Genomic DNA, 26,076 nt, shown 5'->3' on the forward strand with positions numbered 1-26,076 from the left:
TGAAGTTTTACACACTTGCAACAAGCAATGAATTTCTTGGAAATTTCTGGCACTCAGTTCCTCCCAGAAGACAGTCAGTACCATGCCAAAATGCAGATAGACCAGGTAACATCGTGTTGTATTTCCAGAACTAATTAATTTGCTAACCATGTGTTAACATTACCGTTTTCATTGCAGCATGTAACGAAAGAAAAACAGCTGAGAAAGAACTGTGGGGTAAAAATACCTTGTAGTAAAGACTTAACATTTATTTAAACCTCTCTGTATCACTCATATCCTTCCAGAGCTTCACCTCCCAAAACTGTTAAAATCACAAGACATTCAAATACACCTGACAATACAGACAGGACTCTTGGGGGTTCTTTCACTACATGCAGGTGCCTGTATCCCACTAATTATGCCAAGTCCATTCAGTAACTCTCTTCAAAGTCAACCAAAGGCCATCACACGGCTTTAAGTATCTGCAAATATTTGAAAGTCTGGCTCTGTTTTTAATTTTACCGTATCAACAGCCAAATGCTTATAAGGAAAACAAAATTTATGGCACATATCAATGTACATAAAGAAATCAAGACACTTCAATGCTTAATAAATTCAGTTAGCCCAATAAAGTACATAATCAGTTCCCCTGCCCTTCACAAATTTTCTCTGGGTAATACCATATATCATTAAAACCTTTATATTGCAAGTTTAAGAGAAAAGGGAACATACTTCGATATCTGCTTCTCTTCTACTCTAAACGGAAAACATAACAGAACAAAATACTAACAAAGTAAATCATAGTCAAAGCCAAGAAGATTTATTTTAGAGTTAATTATCAATTTTTTGACAGTGTTTTCTTCTGGAAAGAATGTAATTTGTAAAATATGAAACCATTCTAAGGGAATAGCTTGATTTACAGCAGAACTTACACAGAATCCAAGCAGGCTTTGTTTCCAACACCTCAGCATACCTTCCCAGAAACCTGACTGCCAAGAAGCTTGGGAAGCAGTAACTGAAAAGAATTCCTGAACTTTTCTTGCTAGGTGAACTGCTCTATAAATGCAGATCCTCAGTGCCCCAATTCCCAATAGCTTGTGGGACACCCTTGGGAAGAAGAATACCCAAGCTTGGTACATTATCTGCCACCTCCCACTTAGTTCACAGGAAGTCCAGCTCCAGAGTTAAACTGGCAGGTTGCTGGAAAGCCCAAGCTCCCCATCACACTCACATCCAGACTCCATGGTTGCCACTAAGCCAGCATAGACCTGGGATCAATAAGGCACTCTAAAAATACTGCACAAACACTTTGATATTCCTAAAGATAAAAACTGTGAATCCAGTTCCACAAAAAGAATATGCAGTTTCAGCTGTTTTATCCCAATTCAGGAAAACCAATGTTATATGAAGAACTGAAATTCTGTTTTTCCAGTAACTTTAATAGGCAAGCCATACTAAACAGTTAAAATTTATGCATTGATTTCCCATATTCCAAGCACTAAATTAATTTGTGACATTTAGAACCCAAACAGTTTATTCCCATATACGCAATAGATTCTTCACTAGGGTCCAACAAAGCTGAAAATCAGTGAGACATACCACACTTTTGTCCACACTGGAGCCTGTTCTGTTATCATTGGAATTTTCTGCAGTGACAGCTAAATACCTGTAACAACATTTAAAAAGTTTTAAGAGTGGTTTAAAAGCAAGGTTATGAAAAAAACAGAATATGATCATCCTAAAACATAACCCTCAGATTTTTTGCTCCAAAATGTAGATAACCAAATAATAACACAAGTAGATTTTTTCATTTCTGTATTTATTATACTTTAAGATTCAAGCACATTTAATTGAAAAACTCACATAATTTATTGTAAAGTAGAAAGCTGCAGTAGAAGACCTCCAGAAAAAAGAATTTCTGCCAAATACTAATACAACCACTTTTCTTTTTTTAATAATAATTTTAAAAAATCTTTGCTTTCCATGGTTACAACACTCTCATTGGCTTCCATCCCATAAATATTTACTCAGGCACTCATGCAGCAAGTAGCAGCAATGAAGCAAACTCTGCAGAGATTGTGTAACTTCCAACAAAGTTACTAAGAGTTCTACACACAAAAAGTTTGCCCTGAAGCCAGTGTTATTTTATGTAAGTATTTTCTAAAAATACCACAAATTTCTAGTTGCATGATTCTGAAAAGTCAGGTAACTAAATATAAATTACTATCCTCAAATTCCTTTGGTATTTGATGTGATATTCTTGGCCTGATAACTGATCTAGAGAGATATAAAACATCTCTAACTGTATCAGATTATGTGAGGAAAAACTCTGACATGAACCAAGGAAGATAGACACATCCTCTTTCTTGTTTCACATGCCTATTTTCACATATACAAAAACCTCTCCAAAGGATCAAGGAGGGTAAAATCAAAGACATCTCCAAACCATGGTCAAATTAAACATCAAGACTGCTTTCAGACAATCAAATGACAAAGAGGAAATGGAACAGTTTCCTACAGAAAGGGGCTTGCTGTCCTGAGTACCAGAATCCACCATATTTTGCACACCAGGGCTGTTGAGCAATGAGAATGTGATATTTAAACAGGCACAGCACCCGCTCCATCAGAATCCAGAAGAGACCACACAAGCCAGACAGGGCTGCAAAGTGTTCTCAGCTAGTATTCCAAAATCTGTGTTATGGGTGAAGTTCAATAATAAACAACCATATTTCCTAGTTTACAATCAATGAGTTTACAGCTGTAGAAAGTATTCTATACTAAAAGATTGTACTATTTCCTTTAAAGACAGAAGTCACACCATTTTCCTAGATTTCCATTTCTTTAAGCTCTCCAGCATACATGAACAAGATGAAAATGAAAGGCGGGGGGGCAGGGGGAAATAAATGTGCAACTTTTTTTCTAAATATGCTTTTTTTTTTTTTAATGTTTGAACTATTTTCAGTACAAAAAGGGAATAAAAATTAGGATTACAGGTTTAGCAAGTATGAATGGTTGCTTCAGACTTTTCAAGACTATCACACCAGCAGAGTATTAAGGGACAAAATTCAATTCTAGGACAGCATGTTAGTTCTAGTAAGTCTACAAAGTTATGATAGTATTTAGTAGCAGAGTTCTTCAATGACAGCAAAACACAGCCACTTAGTTCTCTAAATTCCTGATACTGCCCCCCAAGAAGGAAGAGGGAGAGAGCAGAAATTCTGTTATTAACAAGCTTCTGTATGCTACTTCACCTTCTTGATAATATACTCCAAAATCTTCCTGCAAGGCAAAAATTAAGACTTTTCAAAATTATAGACTAAAATCAGAACAGTAGCTGAAATTCCTGAACTGCTGAACTCATACAAACTGTATGCAAAGCTTGCAAGTCCTTCTATGCCTTACTATGCAGAAAGCAACAACAAATCCAACTCTTTGCAGAGACAGAAAGAACTTCACCACAGGCTTAGAAAAGTGGTTCCTCTTCTATGCAAGGACAAAAACCAGATTTATTTCCTTTAGGGCTTTCCTATCCAGAAATGCTATTAAAACTAATAGTCTCTATCTGACATGGTCTACTAGAAGTTTTAGCCCATTTTAAGCCTGACTGACACTACAACTAAAAGCTGCTCTCAAAGTAATAAAAAGTTATCGAGATTTTTGAATGTAGATATAGCTATCCACGGTGCCTACAATAATAATGACTGTTGAAAGTATGAATTAATATAATTTTAAGTAATGTAATTTAAAGTCTTCTAAGCAACAGTAAAAACTGTAAAGCATCACAATCTCACTCCGCAGTGGATGAGTGCTTTGGAAAAAGTAAAACTATGAAGCAGATAACAGGCAACTAGAAAATATTTTATTTCTAGTATAGCCAAGGTTTAATTTATCACATGCTAAAACACTGATGTAAAGTATGGTATCTTCATATACAGCTCAGGAACAGTAAATCACAGTAAAACAGTGACATTCATATCCCTGATTCATGACTCTACATATATAACTCAGTGCTCTGCAGGCAGCTCTGCCTAGTAGCGGCAGCAGTGGATTTTTCTTGCTTAGCTTCTGCAGCACCACTATATAATATTCTTAATGCAGAAAAAGACATTCACAAATTCAGTGTGATATTTTAAGGTACTGATGACTAGCAGTACTGGTTAACATTATCGAAGTGTCAAAAGAGTATAGTTTATTAGGATTCTGAATCATTAATAAGAATCTGAATAGGCTTGTACCTAAATACTGGTTGGTAAGAGTCAGAAACAGTGTTGACAAAAGAAAACACCATTAGCTTGCTTTCTGCATACATACCGACGGTTGCTGTAGTACGTAAATCCTACAAAAGGAAGCTGGTTGCCCACAAATGCTTTTGGTATGGGAAATGTTTCTTCCTCTCCTTTGTCTTCTTCCAGATCATCAAAATTACTAGTGTCAATGTCACTACTTAAGTCAGGCACAACTGGTGCTACAGCTAGGAAAAAAGCAGAATAGTATGATAATAATCATTATATTACTCAAGTGACTAAGAAACCTCTTTCCTTGGTACAGTGTAAATAAAACTTTAAATTCCATTAAAAGAAATATGGCAGTCCTTTTGCTAACATGATACCTAAGTAAGCCAGATCACTGTCTTTGAGAAAAGCATTATACTTACTGTCTCTGAGAGTTTCCCAAGCCCATTGATCATTTTTGAAGAAAAGGTGCCGTTTAATTTCTTCTACACCATTTCGTCCTAGCCTCACTTCCCTGTTAAAGAGTGTTTTGGTTAAACATGGGAGATGACATAAATTATTCTGAAGCAAAGACTCATTTTAAGGCATAATCTAACAACAGAGACAAAAGATTACCTCTCAAACTAAGGTAAGAAAGAAGTAGACATATCTTAAAGTTTTCATATGAAGATACCTATAGCAGCACAGCAGCTACATTTCAGAACACAGTCTGGGTTTGTCTACAAGAAGCCCTGCTGCTACTGTTTCCACCATCACAGTCCGACTAGGCAGCTGCCAAGCAGCAGCTAGGTTCCACTTTTTCTAGGAGTCCATGCTGTTGTTCAAATTGTATGCAACCCAGCAAATGTAACATCCCCCTCTTTCATAGCACCAATTCTCAAGCAAAGGTTATGCTTGTATTAATATGTAGCACGGGTACAACAGGAGTGCACTCACAAAGTGAAACAGACCTAACACCCGCATTTCAGAGGGCTTCCTGTGGACTGACTCTAGCCGGATCCTGAATGCCCACTAAGAGCTGGGAGTGCATTAGGGGCACTCCTGAAATGCATCTTTTGCTGTAGCTTCATCCAAAAGGAATCCGTTTTGCATGTCACACACCACTGTGCAACACAGACCAATGTAGCAGTAGCTGTTACTAAGGAGTAACACTTCAAACTGAATTTATAAGGTAGATGTACCCATAGCAGCAGCACTTCCCTTTCTCCAGTATACATGCTACTACCACAAAGAGCAGCAGCAACCATTGGTGACTCCTCTCCCAAATACTGGGACTGGAGAAGATGAAACTGATGTCACTGCCTGTCTAGCTCGCAGTAACATCAGTTAGTAACTACTGCTTCAGGTTAGACAAAATGCTACTTCAGATTAGACAAAGTAACTTAAAAGACTTAGACTGAGGTTCTAAAAAATTCTTGACTAACAAATAAAACAGCCTTTCTGTACTTTAAGCAAGAGGCTAACAGTTTCTTACATTGCTGTAGTTCAGAAAAGAAAAAAGCCCAATTCCTATGAAGGAGAACATTCAACTAACAGAAATGCATTCAGAGATCAGAAAAACACCTAACTATGGCAGCATCTAAATGGGAACAGAGTTACATGGCATTCATGCCAAGACAGTAAGAGTTTCACTTCTCTTGAGCGCTTTAGAAACCCACTCAAAACAAACATATATATGTTCTTTCAACATGAGAAGAAATTCTCTTAACAAATGTTTACTTTCATTCTGAGTAAAGTTTAAATCTTACCTATCAGTTAAAAAGGCACAAATAAGGTTTTTTGCCTCTTTAGAAATCTCATTGTCATCAGGGAAAGTAAGGGAGTTCTTATGGTTCATAATCTTGCTGTATGTTCCAACCAAAGAATCTGCATAAAAAGGTGTATCACCTGAAAAAGCAGCAATGCAAAAATTAAAAAGCAGATCAAACTTATTGTAGATTTGATTTATAATATTTGAATTACATATGCAACAATGTAAGCAATTAAGTGAACAAAAGGCAAGGACAAATGTTTGAGGACTGTGCCAGAATATTTCTAAAACATATTCTGTAAATACCAGGATCAGTAAACCCCAGCTTATGTCTGAAGAGTATAAATTAAACAGTTAAAAACAACAGGGATTTTAACGTGGAGTCTAGTTAAGTAGTGTAGTCAATTCTGATTATCCTACTACTCACCTACAAGCATCTCATACAAAAAGACTCCAACTGACCACCAGTCACATTCTCGCCCATAGTAACCATCACCACCCTGGGACTTCAACACTTCAGGAGAGATATAGTCTGGTGTTCCCACAGCAGTATCACATCGTACCATACCTTCCTACAAAGAGGAGGAAAACAGCCAGGCCCAAATATAAAATAAAAAATTGCAAGCCATTTCCAAGAGTTTATACAGCTTAAGCAACATCAACAGATCAACATCAACTTTCATCAACAAACATTCTTTTTTGAATGGGTATTTTAACATTTTTATATGCTAAGCTACTAAATCCAGAACAAAGCACCAGATTTGTCAAACACAGTGAAAGTTACTTTAAAAACCTCCGTTAATATCCAAAAAGTAATCAGAACTGCATCTAGGCCCTGTAAACACTGCACAGCCTCTCCTGCTCGTGCCAGTATAAATGTCATACACTGACAGAATGTACTATAAACAGGGAAAACTCCTCTGTTAGCCTAAATGGGTCAACATCAGGGATTTTGCTGAGAGTATCAGCTAAAGTGCAAGTTTTTCGCCTGCGACCCAACATACTTAATGCCAGGAAGACTAAATATAGACAGAGCCTTGAAAACCTAAGGACACAGACTTCAAAACAGGTTAACAGGTGAAAGAACATTTGACGTTCCTCACACCCCTGAGAAAGGGCTGGCAGAACAGTCACACTGGAGCTGGCATCCAGAATGCTGAAGCTGCAACCATGCACCCCTTTCCAGTGCCATTCAGGCACTTCTGAAATAATCCTATGCCATTCCTAGAAGTGGATCAGTAGAAAAACTTGCATAAAAATATACAACTAAGTAAATATAACAAATATAAATCCAGTGTTGTGTATGCAGGAAATCCAGAATGCACCTAAATTAAGCTCCTATGCTGAGCAGTTTCTCTCCCACAGAACAACCTTTCTCTTTCAAACACTAGAGGAACCCAAGACCAGGCTCAAGACTACTTAGCTAGCTTTGTTTAGAACAGCACAAAATGTAAAGTGTTGTAGACACAAGTTTACTTTGATAACACTAATATACAGCAAACTTTGGTAATATTTTTTCTTTGCTTTTTTTGCACTTACAGCTTAAACACTAGGATAATATTTTTCTGTATTTCAAAATTCCTCATTGTTAAGAACACAATCAGTCAAGGATAAATCTGTATTAAGGCAAAATAAAGCCAAATTTTGTGTCAACTATTCCACTGAAGTGGACTGTTTCTGATTTGAGGCAACTCCTTGAATTTGTACTCATAACTTCCACTTAATTTTCGTTGGTGCCTTTTATTTATGGCAAAGCAGCTAAATACAGTGATTTAGTCAAAGCTCCTGGAATATGTTGAGAACACAATGTACATATTACACAGACTCTAATAAGTACCACGTATTTCAGATTGTTTTCCTCATATATGTGCAGGCTGACAAAACCAATCAGTTTTGTGTAGGGAAGAACAGTGCTTTGCAGTACATGAAAAACTGTTCCAAAATATTTTATTTTAGTGACCTCAGGATGTATTTAAACAAATAAATAATTCTATAACATCCTTTAACCTGTTTACTTCAGATTTGCCCTTTTGCTACATCAGCATATGGCTAATAAGTACAATTGGGATTCATTAAGCAACTTGTACATCAGTTTTGATTTTTTCATTACTGACACACTACGTAAAAATAATCTCACTTCTTTGCATTAACTTTTGATAACCAAAGACTTAAAGAAATAATCTAGAGGATCTAGAGACAATCAAAGGCTTGACTTCAGAAAGTTTCTCTAGGAAAGAATATAGAAGTTGATACAGTCCCTACCTCAGGAATGCATCCAGGAATGCGTTCTACATTGTCATTGAATAGGATGCACAAAGAATAGTAATGGGAACAGACTGGAATTTTCGACTCTTCTCATCTAGCTAAAAAGTTTTCAGTGTATTTTCTTTTCACTTTTGTTTTCCTTTCACAAACAGAAAAGCGAAATTAAAAACATATGTTTACCTTGTTCATCTTCATACAAGTACCAAAATCTGCTAGTTTTAAATGACCAGCTTTATCTAGCAGCATATTATCAGGCTTCACATCTCTGAAAGAAGAAAAATATATTCTTTTAAAAGAAAATAAATCACTTTAACTTATGAAAAAAAAAAGTCAACTATTTTTCAGAAGCAACATTGCAAGGAAAAACACCAACATGAAAGCACCATTATTTCCTCCATTTTCTTCTGCTTTCTTGAAGTATCATGTCCAACACATAGACTGCTGCACTACAACATTTAAAAAAATTATAATGGATGTGGGAATACAGCCTTAAGCCACCAAATTTAACAAATCCAGACATTAATTTTGAACTTCAAGTTCCTAAAAAAGACTCACTGATTGAAGTACCTCTCCGCTAGGATCCAGCTACAGAAAAAAACCCAACATTCTGGTTCTGAGTTAGCTACCTCAAACAGACCTTGAAGACACAGCATCTTCTATGTACCACTTCTATTTTAAGGGAACAAATGGATGACATTTTCAGAATTATATTAACGTGAACAAATATTTTTCTGTGGCTCAGAAGGAGTATTGTCTTATGCCCTTTTCCACAAAGTACTTCCATTATAGAAAAGAAGTTTTCATAAAGTAACTGGTAAAGTTCAGCACATCCAATGTTATTAAATATACTGAAGCAGAATAACAGTAGGAAACAATTATCAAGAACGCATAATACGAATTTCAGGAGAAAGTGTATTTCTGGGACTTCAAAAGAGAACTCTGGCCATAACTGTCAAATGAAGTGCAGTGGAAATGTATCAGTATACTCACAGAATAGTTTTGATCAGGAGGGATTTTTGTAAGACCCTGGTTAACTGCCTGATAAAAGTACAGCTAACAAAGTTAGATTCAACTTCAAAGTTACATTAGGTTTCTCAGGGTCAAATCCAGTCAAGTTTTGAATTTTTCAAGAACAGAGATTCCACAACCTCTCTAGGACTCTCCTCCACTGTTTGACCGCCCTCATAGTGAAAAAATATTTCCTAATGAATAGCTAGATACTCCCTTGCTGCAACTTGTGTCATCCATTGCCTTGCATCTTTCCAGTGTGCAACTTCAAGTCCGGCTCCACCTTTTCTATAAAGTCCTGCTGGGCAGCTGATGACTGATGCTTTCTGTCTCACCCAAACACTGTTCATGTTGCAAATGAAAACACAGTGCTGACCCCAGTATCAATCCTCTGAGGAATCGCAAGTAGCAGACTGCTAATTGGACATTGTACTACTGAGCACAACCTTTTGTTCTTGGCTATTCAAACCATATCTTTCCAATCTGGCTACATCAAAAACCTTGCTAAAGTCAAGACAAACAGCACACACTGCTCTCCCCTCATAAGTGGAGCCCATCATCTCATCACAGAAGGCACTTGCATTGGTAAGGCATGCTTTACCCTTGGTAAATAATCCATGCAGGCTGTTCCCAATCACCTTCCCATTGACATGCTTGGAAATGGTTTCCTGAGAATTTACTCCATAAGATACCCAAAGATTGCCCTTAGGCTGATGAGCCTGCAATTCCCCTGATCCTCCCCTCCTTGCCCTTCTCAGGGCAAGATGGGTGTGCCATTTGCCTCTTTCCATTCATCAGGAATCTCCCAATTGCCACAACCTTTCAAAGGTGACAGACAGCAGTATCATAAGGATACTGCATCCGTAACACTGGCCAGCTCCCTCACAACCCTTGGTACATCCCACCTGGTGCCTTGGACACATGTAAGGCTCTAAAGAGAGATCTGGACAGGCTGGATCGATGGGCCGAGGCCAACTGTATGAAGGTCAACAAGGCCAGGTGCTGGGTCCTGCACTTCGGTCACAGCAACCCCATGCAGCGCTACAGGCTTGGGGAAGAGTGGCTGGAAAGCTGCCCAGCAGAGAAAGACCTGGGCGTGCTGGTTGGCAGCCGGCTGAATATGAGCCAGCAGTGTGCCCAGGTGGCCAAGAAGGCCAACGGCATCCTGGCCTGTATCAGGAACAGTGTGGCCAGCAGGAACAGGGAGGTGGTTGTTCCCCTGTACTCAGCACTGGTGAGGCCGCACCTCGAGTACTGTGTTCAGTTTTGGGCCCCTCACTACAGGAAAGACATTGAGGTGCTGGAGCGTGTTCAGAGAAGGGCAACCAAGTTGGTGAGGGGCCTTGAGCACAAGTCTTAGGAGGAGCAACTGAGGGAACTGGGGTTGTTTAGTCTGGAGAAAAGGAGGCTGAGAGGAGACCTTATCGCTCTCTACAACTACCTGAAGGGGGGTTGTAGTGAGGTGGGTGCTGGTCTCTTCTGTCAGGTGGCTGGTGATAGGATGAGAGGAAATGGCCTCAAGTTGTGGCAAGGGAGATTTAGGTTAGATATTAGGAAAAATTTCTTTACTGAGAGGGTTGTCAGACATTGGAGTAGGCTGCCCAGGGAAGTGGTTGAGTCACCATCCCTGGAGGTATTCAAAAAGCGAGTAGACAGGGTACTTCAGGACATGATTTAGTGGGCATGGATGATGGTTGGGCTCGATGATCTTGAAGGTCTTTTCCAACCTAAATGATTCTATGATTCTGTGATTCTATGTCCTGTTTGCATAACTGGGACTCAGCTTGATCTTCCTCTGCACAGTAATGCTTCACTCTCCCAAGCTCCGCCACTAGGCACAGGGACCTGAGAGGCCTGAAAGCAGACCTTATCAACGAAGGCCAAGGCAAAGGCAGCAGCCTCAGATGTTTCCATGTCCTTTGTCACTAGGTTCCTGACCCATTAAGCAGTGGGCCCACATTTTCATCAGTTTCCTTTCATTCCTCAGATTTGAACAGACTAACTCCAGGGGAAAACAAATACAAAAAAAATCTGCTGGTGTCAAAATAATCTAAATTTTCAGGAAGAAAAACTCACTGTGCTGCTGGCAACTTCTGATGCTGCTTTCTCAACCTTGCAACACACATGTACAAATGGTTCGTTCAGCCAGATAATTTATCCATTAGGTGCAGCATAGCTACATAATTAACGATGCTCTAGATCTTAAGCAACAGATCAGTAGTTTGGTTTGCTTTGCTTTTGCTTTTTTGCAAAAGCTTATGTGTTAACACTGATCTTCTGGCCAAATTAAAAATTGAGAATTTATACACTAAGTCTTCCTCAAACTCTTCCTGTATTTTCTGTTGAAAAAACTATTCTTCTGCTCCTAGTTAATACAATTAAAAGCTAACAACAGATAAAAGTTCAATTATCAGAAGAAAACTTCTCAACCTATCTGAGAACCAACTACATTTCATGTTAGGGCAAGTACATAATATTAAACTAAGCCAAGTCTCTTTGCTTCTGCACCTCAATTTTCCATCTTGCCCCTTACAAGGAAACACGTGGCTGGGAGATTTTCCTCACATTGTTCACAGATTCTTGTTTAATGGGTCACTGAGGCTTCAAATGCAGAGCAGAGAATTAATAATTCCCAACTGTGTATACTACTGCTGTCAAATTCCCAAAACAGCTTTTTCTAATCAAAAGAAAAGAACCATTTTGGGGCCAACATGTTCATACCACTTTAGTTCTTGTATCTCTTGGTAAAGTGGGACAATTTTACTACTTCCCAAACAGAGGAACATCAGCTTGCTAAAAATCCTTACTTTGACTATATCACCTCAGACTCGTAGCTTCTGATGGCAAAAACCTTTGAAGTTCTAAGACGGAATAATTATGAAATAATAATGAAGAAGTAACATCATAAATTTTAAAACTGCCTAAACAATTACTGAAGTCATTCTGGCAGCACCAGGAATAAAACAACACTATGTAACAACACTTTTTTCTTCTTCACCTGTGTATAAAACCCATTGAGTGAATTGCATCTAATGCAAGTACAACTTCAGCAGTATAAAATCTTGCCCATTTCTCCGGAACATCGTAGTTGCTCATTAAATTCACAAGGTCCCCACCAGGCATGTATTCCATCACCATGTAAAGGTAACGGTCATCTTGGAATGCATAAAATAACTGTAAAAAGCAAATAAACAAAAACCAAGTCACTGAATGTTCCAGTTATCTTTAATCTTTTGCTTGTTGGAAATCAAAGCAATTTCTACACAAACTGATTTAGAGAGTAACAGAATTGCTACAACTACTGCAGCAACTTTGCATCATCCAGCAGACCTCCTAAAAAGGAATTAATCTCTAGAGTAAATTTCAGCCAGATCTTCCATCCCTTTATACTAAAATGGAAGGAGTAGAGTCCTGGTCACAAATTAAGATTAGTGCATTTGGTGCAGTAAGTTTTGAGATCATTTCAAAGAACACTCATTGCCTAAGAGGACGAAATGCTTCCTTATTCCCTGGGATGCTAGTTGACAAGTATGTAAACATGAAAGACTGTATTGCAAACATCTGCCCAATTCTATTTGTGTTAACACTAAATATTTATTGTTCTATTGTCAATGTATTTATTGTATAGAAAGTGAGCCTAAATTTTAAACAATTAAGCAAAAATATTTCCCTCGCAGTTGTCAATGCTCTGTTCACCGTGAATAGTGCGAGTAGATTTAAGTTTCCTAACTTAAAACTTTTTGAAAATCATAAAAGTACTATTCCGGACAATCACTCCCAGACAGATAGTAATGTAGTTACCTATTTGACTTAGGTAAATCTTGAATGATTTTGTTTAATTCTAATGTAACAGAAGAATTTACACACTTTAGGGTAAGAACAGTTTAAATGAACAAGTTAACGTGCACACACAATGCACGATGATTGCTTCAGACATGCTCCTTATAACTTCAAAGGCAGCAATGCCTCCCAAAAAATTGTCAGTGATAACACTGAACTGAGGAAAAAATAACCAGAGCCGGCGTAATTTGCCGTCAAATATACACACAGAAATTAGAATATACAGAAGCTGTGTTTTAAGCGTATCTTTCTGGTATACTAGATGCCTCAAAGAATTACTACAGAGCAGGCTCACCAATATATATCTGGCAAAGAGTTTTAATAATAAACAGAATAGCTTATCTTGTAAATGTTATAACAAAATATAGTTTTGAAGCAAGTGCAATATCTGCTATTTGTTGTATACACCATTCCTAATGTTAACAATGTATTTCCTTAACAGACCAATACAACCAAAAAGGGACTTTGAAAAGCTAAAAATGGAAACATGTAATTCTAAGTCATGCAGTGTTGTAACAAAACTATTCTATAATGACAGTATTTTAAAAAGAATATCACTATACCTGAACAACCCAAGGACTGTTAGCAAAAGCCATAATATCCCTTTCTTCCCAGAAGAATGCAGAATCTGATCTTTTTATCATCTCAAATTTACTCAGAAGCTTCATAGCATACACTCTCCTTGAGGATTTATGCCTTACCTATGAAGACAAATGTGACACAGAACACATTAGTTTGCCATATTAACACATGAAGAACACCACTGAATATATTACTTTTCCTGCATCACTATTTAACAAATTTTAGACTTTTCACATTTTTTTAAAGAATTATATGCTGTAGGTCTACAGAATAATTACATTCCACTATCTGACAGTATATGCATTGCTGTTAAAATACTTGCTAGAACTATTCAACATAGAAGTCGATAGGCATAACAGTCGCTTTGTAATTTGTAGGTATGTGTCTTTAAAAGGACAAATATTGGCACGTGCTAAATACCATAAAGTTAAAACTATAAGCATTTTCCAGAGTTCATTAACAGACATGTATACTTGCTGCCATACTTTCAGTTTCTCCCACCAGTTCTCAATTTAATAAAGCAGGATGAACAAGCCTGGTTGCTAATTATCACAAACAACACACAACATCTCTCATCTGTGATTAACTATGTCCACAAAAATCTGGTGTAGTCCCTCAACTAGCAGAAATTCTTCTAGTCCTGAAGATTTGTTCAAGTGTCTATGTACACAGTGGCAAAGGCTAATTTTCTGGATTATGAGGAATACACATTCCATTTTATTTTAATAGAGAAGCATGACTACAATGCAAAACAAGTACTTGTGCACTTTGAGAGTACTGAAATATGACATTCCCAAAAACATTTCCATGGGATAAAAAGAAACAAAATTTCACCAAGCTAAAGGCTTTAATATTATACAACTGCATCTTCTGAACACTGTATTTGGAAACAGACACAAGCAAATACTACCAAATACATTCAAATGTACAAATAGAAACATAACTTACCAACTGAACCTCCCCAAATGCCCCTCTACCGATCACCTTCACCACTTCATAATCTTCAGCTTTCATGCGCAGATCTCTCATTTTATTTACCGTGTCTTTATCTACATAAAACAAAATTCACATTTCATATATAATCAATTTAATTAAACACATTAATGTCATTTCAATTTTTCATAGTTATTGGAAGATGTGCTGCTTAAAGAGAGGTCTTCCTTTTGAACCTACCTTCCTATTGGAAACCTCTCTGCAGAATGCATGACCTCATTCTCACTACCATAATAACCAAAACCTGACATAAACATAATGCAATTACTCTACTGTACAGTCAAATTACCGGAGATCTTAATGTGGGAATTTCTTTAAGAATAATCACCTGCAAAAAAAGCTATGTAAAAATTTCATATCCAGCATGAACTTGCTTGTAAGCTGATCAGTATAAAAAGATTATTTCTGGATAAATATGCAACACATCTGAGAAAGTATCATAAAGTACACACATGAGACACTTGAAGAAACTATCTTTTAAAAAAATGAGCTTTCAGTTTTTTGCAGTTTTATTATTCCTAATACTCAAAAAAGTAGATTTTAATTTAAAACATGCAGTGGGAATCATTGCAATTATTTATATAAACCTGTCATTCTATAAACTACAATAATTTACAAACTCCCAGTGGGCAGATATTCTAATTCCAAATTTGGTCAAAGATTAAAACAGTCTATTTTAATCCACATGGGTCAACACTGGCATGAGATTGCGTGGAAAAGCTTCATGCTTCAGTATTCTGAAAAGCAAGGAACATCTACTAAAACAGATATGCTTCTAATAAAATAAATTATGCAACGATATTTTGTTTTCAAAAATAATATTCTAGGCCTAAAAGCAAAGTTTAGAAAGAAGGACGGGGAAGAGAAAGGAGGAGAAATGTCTTTTTTAAGTTCATATTTTAAAAAAAAATGATGAGGCAGACAACAGAAAATTACCATTAGATTTCTACCTACACTGGCCATTACCTAAAATAAAAGCAGCATATGTACAATTAGAATTCAGTAAGACTTTATTACCGCAACAGGAAAAAACACAGCTTGCTTTGAATAAATACTCTGTGGCATTACCATCTAATGTAAAGCCATCCCTTTGCAATGCAGCATACCACTAGCTCATTTCAATAAAGTATATTAAAATTGTAAATTCTGACAAATTATTCCACACAAGGATCAAAATATTCAGTAATTTAAAAAAATAATGCATTGCCTTCTTTCCCCTGGTGAAAACTGACCTATAGTGGAGGATGAGTAAGACTGCACGGAACTAAAACGCAGCAATTCTTATGACAATAATTTTCTAGTTATTGTTAACTTACTGCCTAGTAATCTCACAAGAGGAGGTCCACCACTTCTGAATGAAAAATCTTGACATTGGTGCAAAAGAAAGCTAGGCAGAATATGAATCTTTCAAACAGTTTTCAATCACAAGCCTCACCTAAGGCCAAAACAGAATTAAGGAAAATACATCTGAAGAGCAATCTAAACTAAGGATTTTTAAATAATGTAAAACAGGCTTGTGAGCAGGTGCAAATTGCAATTTACTGCTTGAGAGACGTACTAACACTTGATTATCTTCAGACAACATGTTACAGGAACAAGTGTTGGAAATTTGACCTCCGTATGCTAAGATCTATTAAATAAGGTTTATCAGGCTGCACCATATTTAAATAGGCCGCTCCTTATCTCCCACTAACAGTGGAAGACCCGGCCAGCTTACACTGTATGAACAGGTGGGGTAGCTCCCACGGCAAAAGACCCACATTCTCCAATTTGACCTGAAGTTTGATTATAAGCTTAGATGCTGTCTTGAAATAAACTGAGTCCCTGCTGCAAAGTCGGGCTTTTAACCGTCTTCAATATTGATTTCTTTATTCTTTTAATTCTATATGGTAGAAAATTAATAAGGTTCTACATTTGCAAAAATAACCCTCACAGCCTTAGGCAGTAGAAGCAGATTTTGGAGGCTCCACAAATACACAGTGTAAACCAGAGAAAAATAAGAGGGGGTAAGGACTCACTCATAGAGCAATCACTCTATAAAACAAAGAAAGCAAACTCCTATTTTATTTGCAATCTAGAAATTTATTTTAAAGTTCTAGAATAATGGTACAAACAGTTTGGACAGCTAATACTGCAAAAAAATATTTTAAACCGTTTTCTATTAGAACTAAAACAAACATGAAAATGTTCTTACATGTCTATTTATTTATTTTTTTAAAATAGAAATTTGAGACAAACTAGACTTCACAGTTCCATCTAAGGCCACTACTCGCACATCCACAGCTTGCTTTCATATTTCAGCAAACACAGCAATATGGGTGTTCTAAAGGCAGTCTGAAGTGAAATAAAGTTTGAAGTGAAATGGTCTGTTCACCTTCATATTACGTCAGGTCACATCTTACACAGTATATAATTTACACGTACAAGATATTCATTATCAGACTGTAAATGTAAGTTTTCTTTTCCTTCACTCAGCCCCAATTGCAAAAGTTCTTTTGAGACTCACTAATGATTTCACTATTCATAAAAATTACATTCAAATTATCTGTTGCAATGAGTATTTCCTTTGCCTAATACAACTTCTCTTTTCTCCAAGAGTTTCACCACACTTCCTATGTAAATAACTGAGTATACAAAATGTGCATGTAACTCCGTGTATGATATCAAATATAGTTTGAACTGTGAAAAGTTAAATAGAACATTTGAACTTAGGCCCTTCAGCAACCAGCTTACGTGCAAGTGAGCCATCAACTAGATCTAGTGGACTCATATTCCCACAAATGGGGAATAAAATAAAATAAACCCCACAAATTCACTATCATTGCTTACAGTTGCACGAAGTAAACTATTTGAAAACAACTTGGAAACAGAAATAAAAAATATACATTTCAATGAAGCAAAGACAAAAATTACTTTAGTCAAATTATTTTGTATTTGCCACAAAGGCCATTTATTACAATATTTAATTGAGATGCTTAAGCCTGTAAAAATCTAACAACATTAGTTCAATTTCAAGGCTTGCCATTCAGTCCACAGGCAGAAGCAAATCTCAAATCAGCAAACATCTCTGCCATGATTTCCAGAATTTGTCTGTTTGGCAGTCTTTAGAAAAGACTTGACTCTTAAAGCCTTTTTTTTTTAATTACAAAAACTATAGAACTATGATTTCTATTAAAAAAAATCAACTTTATTCATTTAAAATGTTATTACCGAATAGAATGTGTAGGAAATCTGGTAGTGGAAAAATATAGAGTAAATACAGAGAATTCTGCAGACACATCAGCTGCATGCACAAGTAAATACGGCAGCTATGCAGTATAAGAATTTCATGGGATAATGAAGAGACCTTTTATACTAAAAAAAAGTCCTCAAAACACAGGCTCCAGTTTGTCAGTGAACAAATTTTTAATACAATTTCTTGACACTGTATACATGTAATGTCATTTTACCATTAATTGCTTATGATATATTAGTACATGAAATCACAATGCAAGTTATGGGAATCCAGAGGGTTACCAAGAACAAAGATAACACGCCTTTCTCTTAAAAGGCTTTGTGCCCCTGAAAACAATGCCATTTACAGTGGCAACAAAGTTGGACCTTCAGTTGCTGGGGATTAGATTTGTATAGGTAGCTGTCAGTTCTCACTAGGAAATAAATAAATAGTCAGACTCTTAAAACAACTTGCACCCAAAACCTTAATGCACCCCAAATCCCTAGTTGCCTTTCAAAAAGCTAGAACTGCTTTTATTTTTTATTTTTGCTGGTATTTATAGTCTTTTGTTATTTAGTAACTGAAACATTAAATACTTACACCTGTTTAAGAAGTTATCAATGTTTTTGTTTTTTCTTAAGGCAGGAAAATCCAAGTCATATACCAAAGCATCTAATCCATCCTGAAAAAAAAACCAAGCAAAATTAAGAGTTTGGAAAAATAATTACACATGTTGCTAACTGAAGAGACAAGATAAAAACAGTTGTCCCTATCAATTTTGCATACAAATGAAACCATTCACATTTATTTAATGATTCAGTTAGCAGTTACATGAAACAGCTGTTACTCCTCCACTTCCACTGGACTCTTATTCAAAACTTAATTTCCATCAATCCCAAAACAAATATACTTCTATGAATTATTAATTACCTTAATTAGCTTCACATTTACGTGAAAAAATTGTTCTTTCAAAATACGAAAAGAACAAATAGCGGTTCTAATGAAGTTCAATTACATTAAAAAGTCACAATGTGTCACACAGTAGGCACCTGAACATTAAGTGGCCACTGGCAAATAGGACAATGATGGTAATTTAATTCCAAGAGTCAACTGCCACATTTTATTCATTGAATTCAGAGGGAATTTTCATGAACAAGATATTGGCTTTATACATTCTAACTTAAATCTGGGAACAAACAGCCACGAGCCCATCTGGCATTACTACCATGGAATACATCCCTATGAACAAAACCAAACCAAAACAAAAACCACCAAAGAAACAACAGAAAAATACAACAACAACAAAGAAGAAGATAGTTTTAAAGTCTTGTTAAGTGCCATAAACTTCCGAACTTAAAGTTTAAGTCTAAATTTTGCAACAGGTACACATGATTCTTCAGTGGATTGCATCTTCTCAGAGAAAAACTAAACTACATATTTTGGTTGAAAACCACAGATATGGTATCTGATGAAAAATGATCAAGTATTCTAGGGAATTATATCATGAAGAATCAAATAGCATTATGGAGTCTTCTTTCTCAACTAGGTAATGTTTAAGTGACAACTGCAAAAATAGAGAGGAAGGTCATAAAATTTATGGATGTTAACAAAGCATGCCAGAAAGTACTGCTATTTACTTGTCCGATTCGTACCTACGTGTCTATGCTACCTGTTATTGACCTGTTGGGAGTGAGATGCTAGACCAGATATATCTTTGATCTGATCAGTTCAGATCTGATTAGACTTAATTTGACTGTTTTCAGCTTTTATAAAATTATGCAATACAGGATTGAAAGCTAATCCATCAGTCTTTGACCACTACATCCATCAAGTAACTATGCCTAAAGAAAAGCTAGAATATAAGATTTTTCAAAGATTATTTTACAGGAATATATATTAAAGAACACACTTGATATAGATTAAAAAATTAGTCTTTGTTCCCTCACTTCAAATTCAAACCTATTTTCTCCCCCTTAGTCTACAGGGGATTTTAAGCTATAAAAAAATCAAATGCTATCAAAGTCAAAATTATTTATAGGCTTGCAGTCCTCACTTTTGAAGTACATGAGATAGAAATTACTTCAGATGTAATGAGAATAAGCAGTAAAATCATGCTAGAATTTGAAAACAAGGGTAAGGAAGTATAATCAGAATTACTTTAAAGGCTGGATGTTATTAAATTTTTTAGTTTCATAAAAACATTCCTGTTTTAAGTTACCTCTCCATACAGTGGCTTAGTTTGAACAAAGAGATGTTACAAGGAAAATGATAACAATCAAGAAAAGCTTCACAGTATTTTCACAGCACTTAAATAAAGTCAGGTTTTGCATCTTGAGTGTATCAAAGGATCATCATTTTGGACTTACACTTATGATGAAAAAGGAAAGCAAATGGCAATGAAAAAACATTTAATGGGTCAGTAATATAAATCGGAGGCCAATAACAATTTGGACTCAAGCCAGATGTAGAAATAAAGCTATGAAGGGTAAGCGCCACTTAGTGAGAAATACTTTGTAACCTACTAAAAGACACCTTTTCAAAGATACATAGTAAATATCCAGGAAATCCACTAAAGAATTTCAATTCTGTGGTAAATTCAACAGAGAAACCATGATGACTGCTTGTACAGCAGTACAAAGTGCTCTATGCATTGAGCCCCATGCTGTGAGAAGCAGTAGGCAAAGAACATCTACGAGGCTGCTAGGTCACATCCAGGGATTTTTAAAAGCAGATGAGTGATGGTGATGAATTGCCAAAGTTTGGGGTCCACTCTGCCCTTAAGCCTTCAAACCTTTTGAGTCAATCAATTTGTCCAGGGTCACAGCTAACACAGAAAACTTTTCCACACATCAAGCAGAAGCACAACAAAATTCTCAAAATCCTGGTTTGCTCTGGGACAGTGCAATTACCTGCTTCATTTCAGGGTTTGCTTCAAAAGCCAGAAATCAGTCTTTTTCTTTAGAGGAGGGGAGATTAATTTAAACACTGAATACAACAACGTAGGACAAATGGGAATATTTACAAACTTTTAACATCAATCTACTTTTGTATCATACTTTTTCTTTCAAAAAATTAAAATATAAGCCTATGCAGAAAAAAGCAAGAAGTACAGAAAGTGTCATGGTTTCATTGGTCTGTCAGGCATGTTGGGTGTTTTGTTGTGTTTCTTTTTAAAAGCTCTAAAATAAAGATGAAAAGTAGTATACAAATTCACTTTTAACAGGCAAAAGCAAATTTCAATAATCTTTAATTCAGAATTCACCAGGAAAACATTGCCTTTCAGAGCTTAGATATGAACTCTTTCAAGTAAAACACTTAACAAAAACCCCCTTTGAAATACAGATTCAAGCTATTGACCTCGCATTCATTTCAAATCACATTTCAAAATCATGCAAACATCTAAGGAAGCTGCATGCCAAGAGCTGCTTATTTAAAAGGCTCTTCAATAATCAGCTCCCCTTTGCTATAGTATCGAGAGAAGAAACTATCCTGGTTCCAACCTTTCATTTAAAAAAAAAAAAAAAAAAAAAGGAGGGGTGGGGTGGTGTCCCTATAATAATTAAGAGATTTGTAAATCCTTAACTGTCAAAATCATTAATTTCATCAGCTGAAGTATGTTTCTTAAGAAAAAATAGTATGGTATTATTTTAATGGTGGACTGCAAACACAAGACTAAGCTTAAGGTAATTTTAGAGAATTGTGAATAATGGAGGTAAAACATTTAGGATACCTAGTGTACAACATAAAAATGGAATAGCTTTTTTATTTCACTTATATTAGCTAAACCAGAGGAACTTGCAAACGCTACAAGCTGTTCCAGTACAAAGGGAAACACAGAAGCATGGCTACTTTAAGTGGTATCACTAGTGAACAAACAGGGAGGAGGAACACACAAGATCACAGGTCACAGAGATGGGAATATACTACACAGTTTTAGCAATAACGGTTAGGAGAAAAATGGTAAAGGCCAAATGAAAGGAGACACGATCATGATTGTTGATGACTGCAGAGATAACTCATCTCTCAGCTTTCTTGTTTCCATCTTGCTCAATCTTTCTATATGCCATCTGACTTTTTTCCTAATACAAAAAGGAAGGAACATCTTTCCTTCAAGACCTATAGTAGCCATACCCTCCTCCTCTTAAAGAAATAGGATACTATGATATCATCATAATAGGCAATGATACATCTAATAGTTTAATACATTTTATTAAAATAAGATGGCCTCATTTTTATGATGGATTTTTTCCCCACTTGGATGGTTTCAATATATTTTTAGTATGTATCTTCTTTAAATACAGCACATCCCATACTTCTTAGAAACATGTATTGTAGCTTAGAGGTATTTTCAGTTAATGCTAAGTTCTACCTTATTCCATCATTACAGAGCAATCTTCCTGTTTAGCTTTGAGGTCTACACAGACATTTTCCTTTTATGTTAATAGTTAAATTAGATTACCAAAATAAATTGGTTTATAAAAGCAAACGTATGACTTCGTCTTACATGTTACATGGTAACAGTATTTCAGAAGTGATTAAAAAAGAACAGAGGAAAAAAATTCCTTTCTAAAGTCCTTCACTCAAATAGTTTCATGGTCTGATACAGTCTTTTCAGTGTCACATTTGTTTAATGAAATCATCAATAGTTTCATAATCTATTTAAAATACCTCATTTTATCCTGAAATTAAAGAGAGGCATACTAGGGAGGCATTACAATGTGCAGGCAGTTCTTCCATACGAAACCAGGATTTCCACATTTCATTCATCACTACACCACACTTACAAGTTTCAAAAGAATAGATATATGGAATAAAATCAAAGGTCAGTCTGGACGCATATACTGCCTCTGGAGATGACGATAAGGCTGTCTAGGAAAGAGGATATGAACAAGTCCAGCATATGGTAGTACTGCTCTGGTGTATTTGTGAGCCAGAAATGGCACTGTCATAGTTAACAGCTCTAGCCAGAATTTTCTTCAGTGATTTTGTCTAAAGATTTTCTGTATCTGTAAAACTGAAAGTCTCTTGCATTTACAGCACCATATAGATATGAATGCCACCACCTACAGGCTATGTGAAAGTGTACCTTATTTTGAGCTTGCCATTCTTCAGTTACAAAAGGAACAATGACTCTTTAACCACCTGCCCAAGATACAGCTTTACACACTTCCATCATTTTCCCCCAGTCATCTCTCTTCCAATTATCCTTGTATGAGAGCTATTCCAATTACTACCACCACCATCCTTCAGTGCTTTTTTATTTCTACTATATACTTTTTGAATTGGAGAGGAAACTGCAAATAGTATTTAAGATGTGAGCACACCATAAGTACACAATACAGTACAATGTTTCCTGTTCTGCTCTTCATTAAATTTTAAGTTATTAACTGAAATATCTGGTTAATTTTTATAGTCACTGTGTACTAAACTGATTCTTTCACAAAACTGGGTACTATAAATCAAACCTAGTTCAACATTGAACAACACAAGTACATAAAGATGAGAGGTTTTTCTCCCATGCACTCACTCAACATTCATCAATGCTGAATTTCACCTACTACTTTTAATCACTCGTGCACCAACGAATATTCATTTCTTCTGTGATTTGCTATAGCTTTGATTTTTACTAATCTATCATCATTAATTAATCATTATTCACCATTTTAATCACTTACGACTGTGAAATAGGACAGACCTGTAAGAATCCATTACTGATCTCTCTGTTCTGAATAAATTGATCACCAGCTCTCACTTCATTCATCCATCCACAAAACAAGCCTAGCCCAAAGCAGTCAAGTTCTGATAAAAAGCTTAAATTAAGAGCCTCATCAAAAGCTTTTTGTTATCCTCATACTCAGCAATTACTTCAAGGAACTCTCCTAGGCTTGCAAAGCACGACTTTCTTCCACAATACATGCGTTAGCTCTTCCCCAACATAACACCTCTGGGCTCACTTGTTCTGCTACTGGGCTAGAAGCTCCTGCATCATCCAAAAGATTTTTTTCTTCAAAATAATTATAAAGCTATAAAGAAAAAATAATTAAGAAGCTATATATTTACCATCTGCCTTACTATGGTTGTCAAAACAGCTTTAAGCACTAATGTAGATAAACACTGAGGTTATACACATGCTTACATGCTTTAATGAGGCACAATCAGGTACAAAAAAGATGGATAAATATCAAGCAGTCTCAACAGTCTTACTGTTTGTGTCATTTTGTCTAAAACACATTTCTAGTACCACTTTAGCTTGAGAGTGATCCTCCAGCACAGACACTGTAAAGAAGGATTCCAGTATGGAAACTCCTATAAGCTTCTTTATGAAGAAATGTGCAGAAAGATTTCTGCAACAGCCTTTTCCTTTACTTTCCCTTCAGCTTTTCTAAAAATATAGAATGCAATAATATAAAAGTTATCATTAACATAACACATTAACTACACAATCTATTAGCATTGAATTTCTCAGGCTGTTATGCCAACTTCTTCTCATCAGATTCCTCTAAAATGTACTGGTTGTCTTCAGTTTGACTTAAGCAGTCCCGTATTAATCATGTTTTTTCCCACGTTTTGGTCTATACCTATTTCCAAAGTTTTAATGCATCAAACTATCAGTCCTACCATGACTGCCTCAGTCTGTAACTACATTCCTTAATCTCAAAACTCACTACACTTATGCAATGCTGGTTTTATTCTGATGTATGAATTAATATTAATGCAATTTTATAGCAAAATTTACTGTTAGGATATTTCAAAATATACTCCATCAAACAACTTCAATTCAGCAAAACATATTATCTCAGGATTCTAAGGGATATAAAGTAAAATATATAGTATATGATCTACATTACCAGGGTATAGGTATAGCACCTTTGTATTTTGAATTTTTTACTTCATACACATTTCATTATGACATAGTATCATCTAGTGGAAGCATATAATAAATAAAAATGTATTAAATTCAGTTGAAACTTTGTTAATTGAGACACTTGTTTATTTTACTATTTATCTAGCATTCAAATAACTAAAAAAACCTTAATGGGTATTACCAGCATACAAAATTCGCATTCCTTGGACCAACTGGCAGTTATCCAAGTTTAGTGTCTTTGCTACTTTTCCTGTTTTGGAAAGACCAAAGTAAATCTTAAGATCTACAACTCTAACTATCCATATTTTAGTTCCTTGTATTGTAGCCATTTTCCTAATTATTTCTATAGTACTAAAGCTTCCCTCCATACTTTAAATCAACAAACCTGACTGATCTTGATTTTCACGTCTTCATCATAATTTGTCATAATGCCCTGTCATACATAAATGGTCTCTGTGGTCAACTATCAATACTATTTAAGTGCTGTGAGAAGCTAGTTTTTATATCCTATTTTCAAACACGCATGAAAAGTAACACCTCAACTCAATCCTAAAAAAAAAAAAATCAGAAGTTTCTTTGAATTGTCTGAATTATCAGATCTTTGAATTGTCAGAGGGACATGGAGAAACTGGCAGAGGAGAATCTCATGAAGTTCAACAAAAAGAACTTGCCAAGTCGTGCACCTGGGGAGGAACGGCCCCAGGCAACCAGTAAATGCTGGGTGGGGGGCTGACCAGCTGGAAAGCAGCTCTGCCAAGAAGGACCTTGGGTCCTGGAAGGCAACAAAATGACTGTGAGCCAGCAATGTGCCCTCACAGCAAAGGCAGCCAACAGCATCTTGGGCTGCATTAGGCAGAGTATTGCCATCAGGTCGAGGGAGGTGATCCTTCTCCTCTACTCAGCACTGGTGAGGCCATACCTGCAGTGCTGTGCCCAGTTCTGGGTTCTCCAGTATAAGACAGACATGGACATACTAGAACGAGTTCAGCAAAGGGCCATAAAGATGATTAAGGGACTAGCACATCTCTCGTACTATGATAAGGCTGAGGGCACTGGGACTGTTCAGCCTGGGGAAGAGAAGGCTGGAGGCGGCAATCTTACCCATGTGTATAAAATGGGATGGAATGAAGAAGATGGAGTCAGACTCTTCTCTATGGTGTCTACTGACAGCATAAGAGGTAATGAGCACAAATTAAAAACATGAGATTCCATCTGAACACAAGAAAACACTTTTTTTATTGTGAAGGTGGTCAAATACAGGTTGCCCAGAAAGACTGCGGAGTCTTCCTCTGTGGAGGTGTTAAAAACCTGACTGGGCATGGTCTTGGGCAACCTGCTCTAGCTGACC

At 36.2% G+C, this 26,076-nt stretch overlaps 1 protein-coding gene across 2 annotated transcripts in view; it reads right to left on the bottom strand.

The window, feature by feature from the left end:
• Positions 1-26,076, bottom strand: part of ROCK1 (Rho associated coiled-coil containing protein kinase 1) — a 94,968-nt gene that overhangs the window by 43,874 nt on the left and 25,018 nt on the right. Inside the window, exons 2-12 of one of the 2 annotated variants that reach the window (XM_052788652.1) lie at positions 18,464-18,545; positions 14,605-14,705; positions 13,638-13,775; positions 12,233-12,408; positions 8,407-8,491; positions 6,389-6,533; positions 5,960-6,098; positions 4,634-4,725; positions 4,291-4,450; positions 1,579-1,645; positions 712-735 (exon numbers count right to left, since the gene is read on the bottom strand). In XM_052788652.1, coding sequence (XP_052644612.1) covers positions 712-735; positions 1,579-1,645; positions 4,291-4,450; positions 4,634-4,725; positions 5,960-6,098; positions 6,389-6,533; positions 8,407-8,491; positions 12,233-12,408; positions 13,638-13,775; positions 14,605-14,705; positions 18,464-18,545 — 1,209 coding nt within the window. The remainder of the gene's footprint in view (positions 1-711; positions 736-1,578; positions 1,646-4,290; positions 4,451-4,633; positions 4,726-5,959; positions 6,099-6,388; positions 6,534-8,406; positions 8,492-12,232; positions 12,409-13,637; positions 13,776-14,604; positions 14,706-18,463; positions 18,546-26,076) is intronic. The other variant, XM_052788653.1, reaches the window with a different exon arrangement.

The sequence above is a fragment of the Harpia harpyja genome, chromosome 5, assembly GCF_026419915.1.
Source record: "Harpia harpyja isolate bHarHar1 chromosome 5, bHarHar1 primary haplotype, whole genome shotgun sequence".
Taxonomy (NCBI): domain Eukaryota; kingdom Metazoa; phylum Chordata; class Aves; order Accipitriformes; family Accipitridae; genus Harpia; species Harpia harpyja.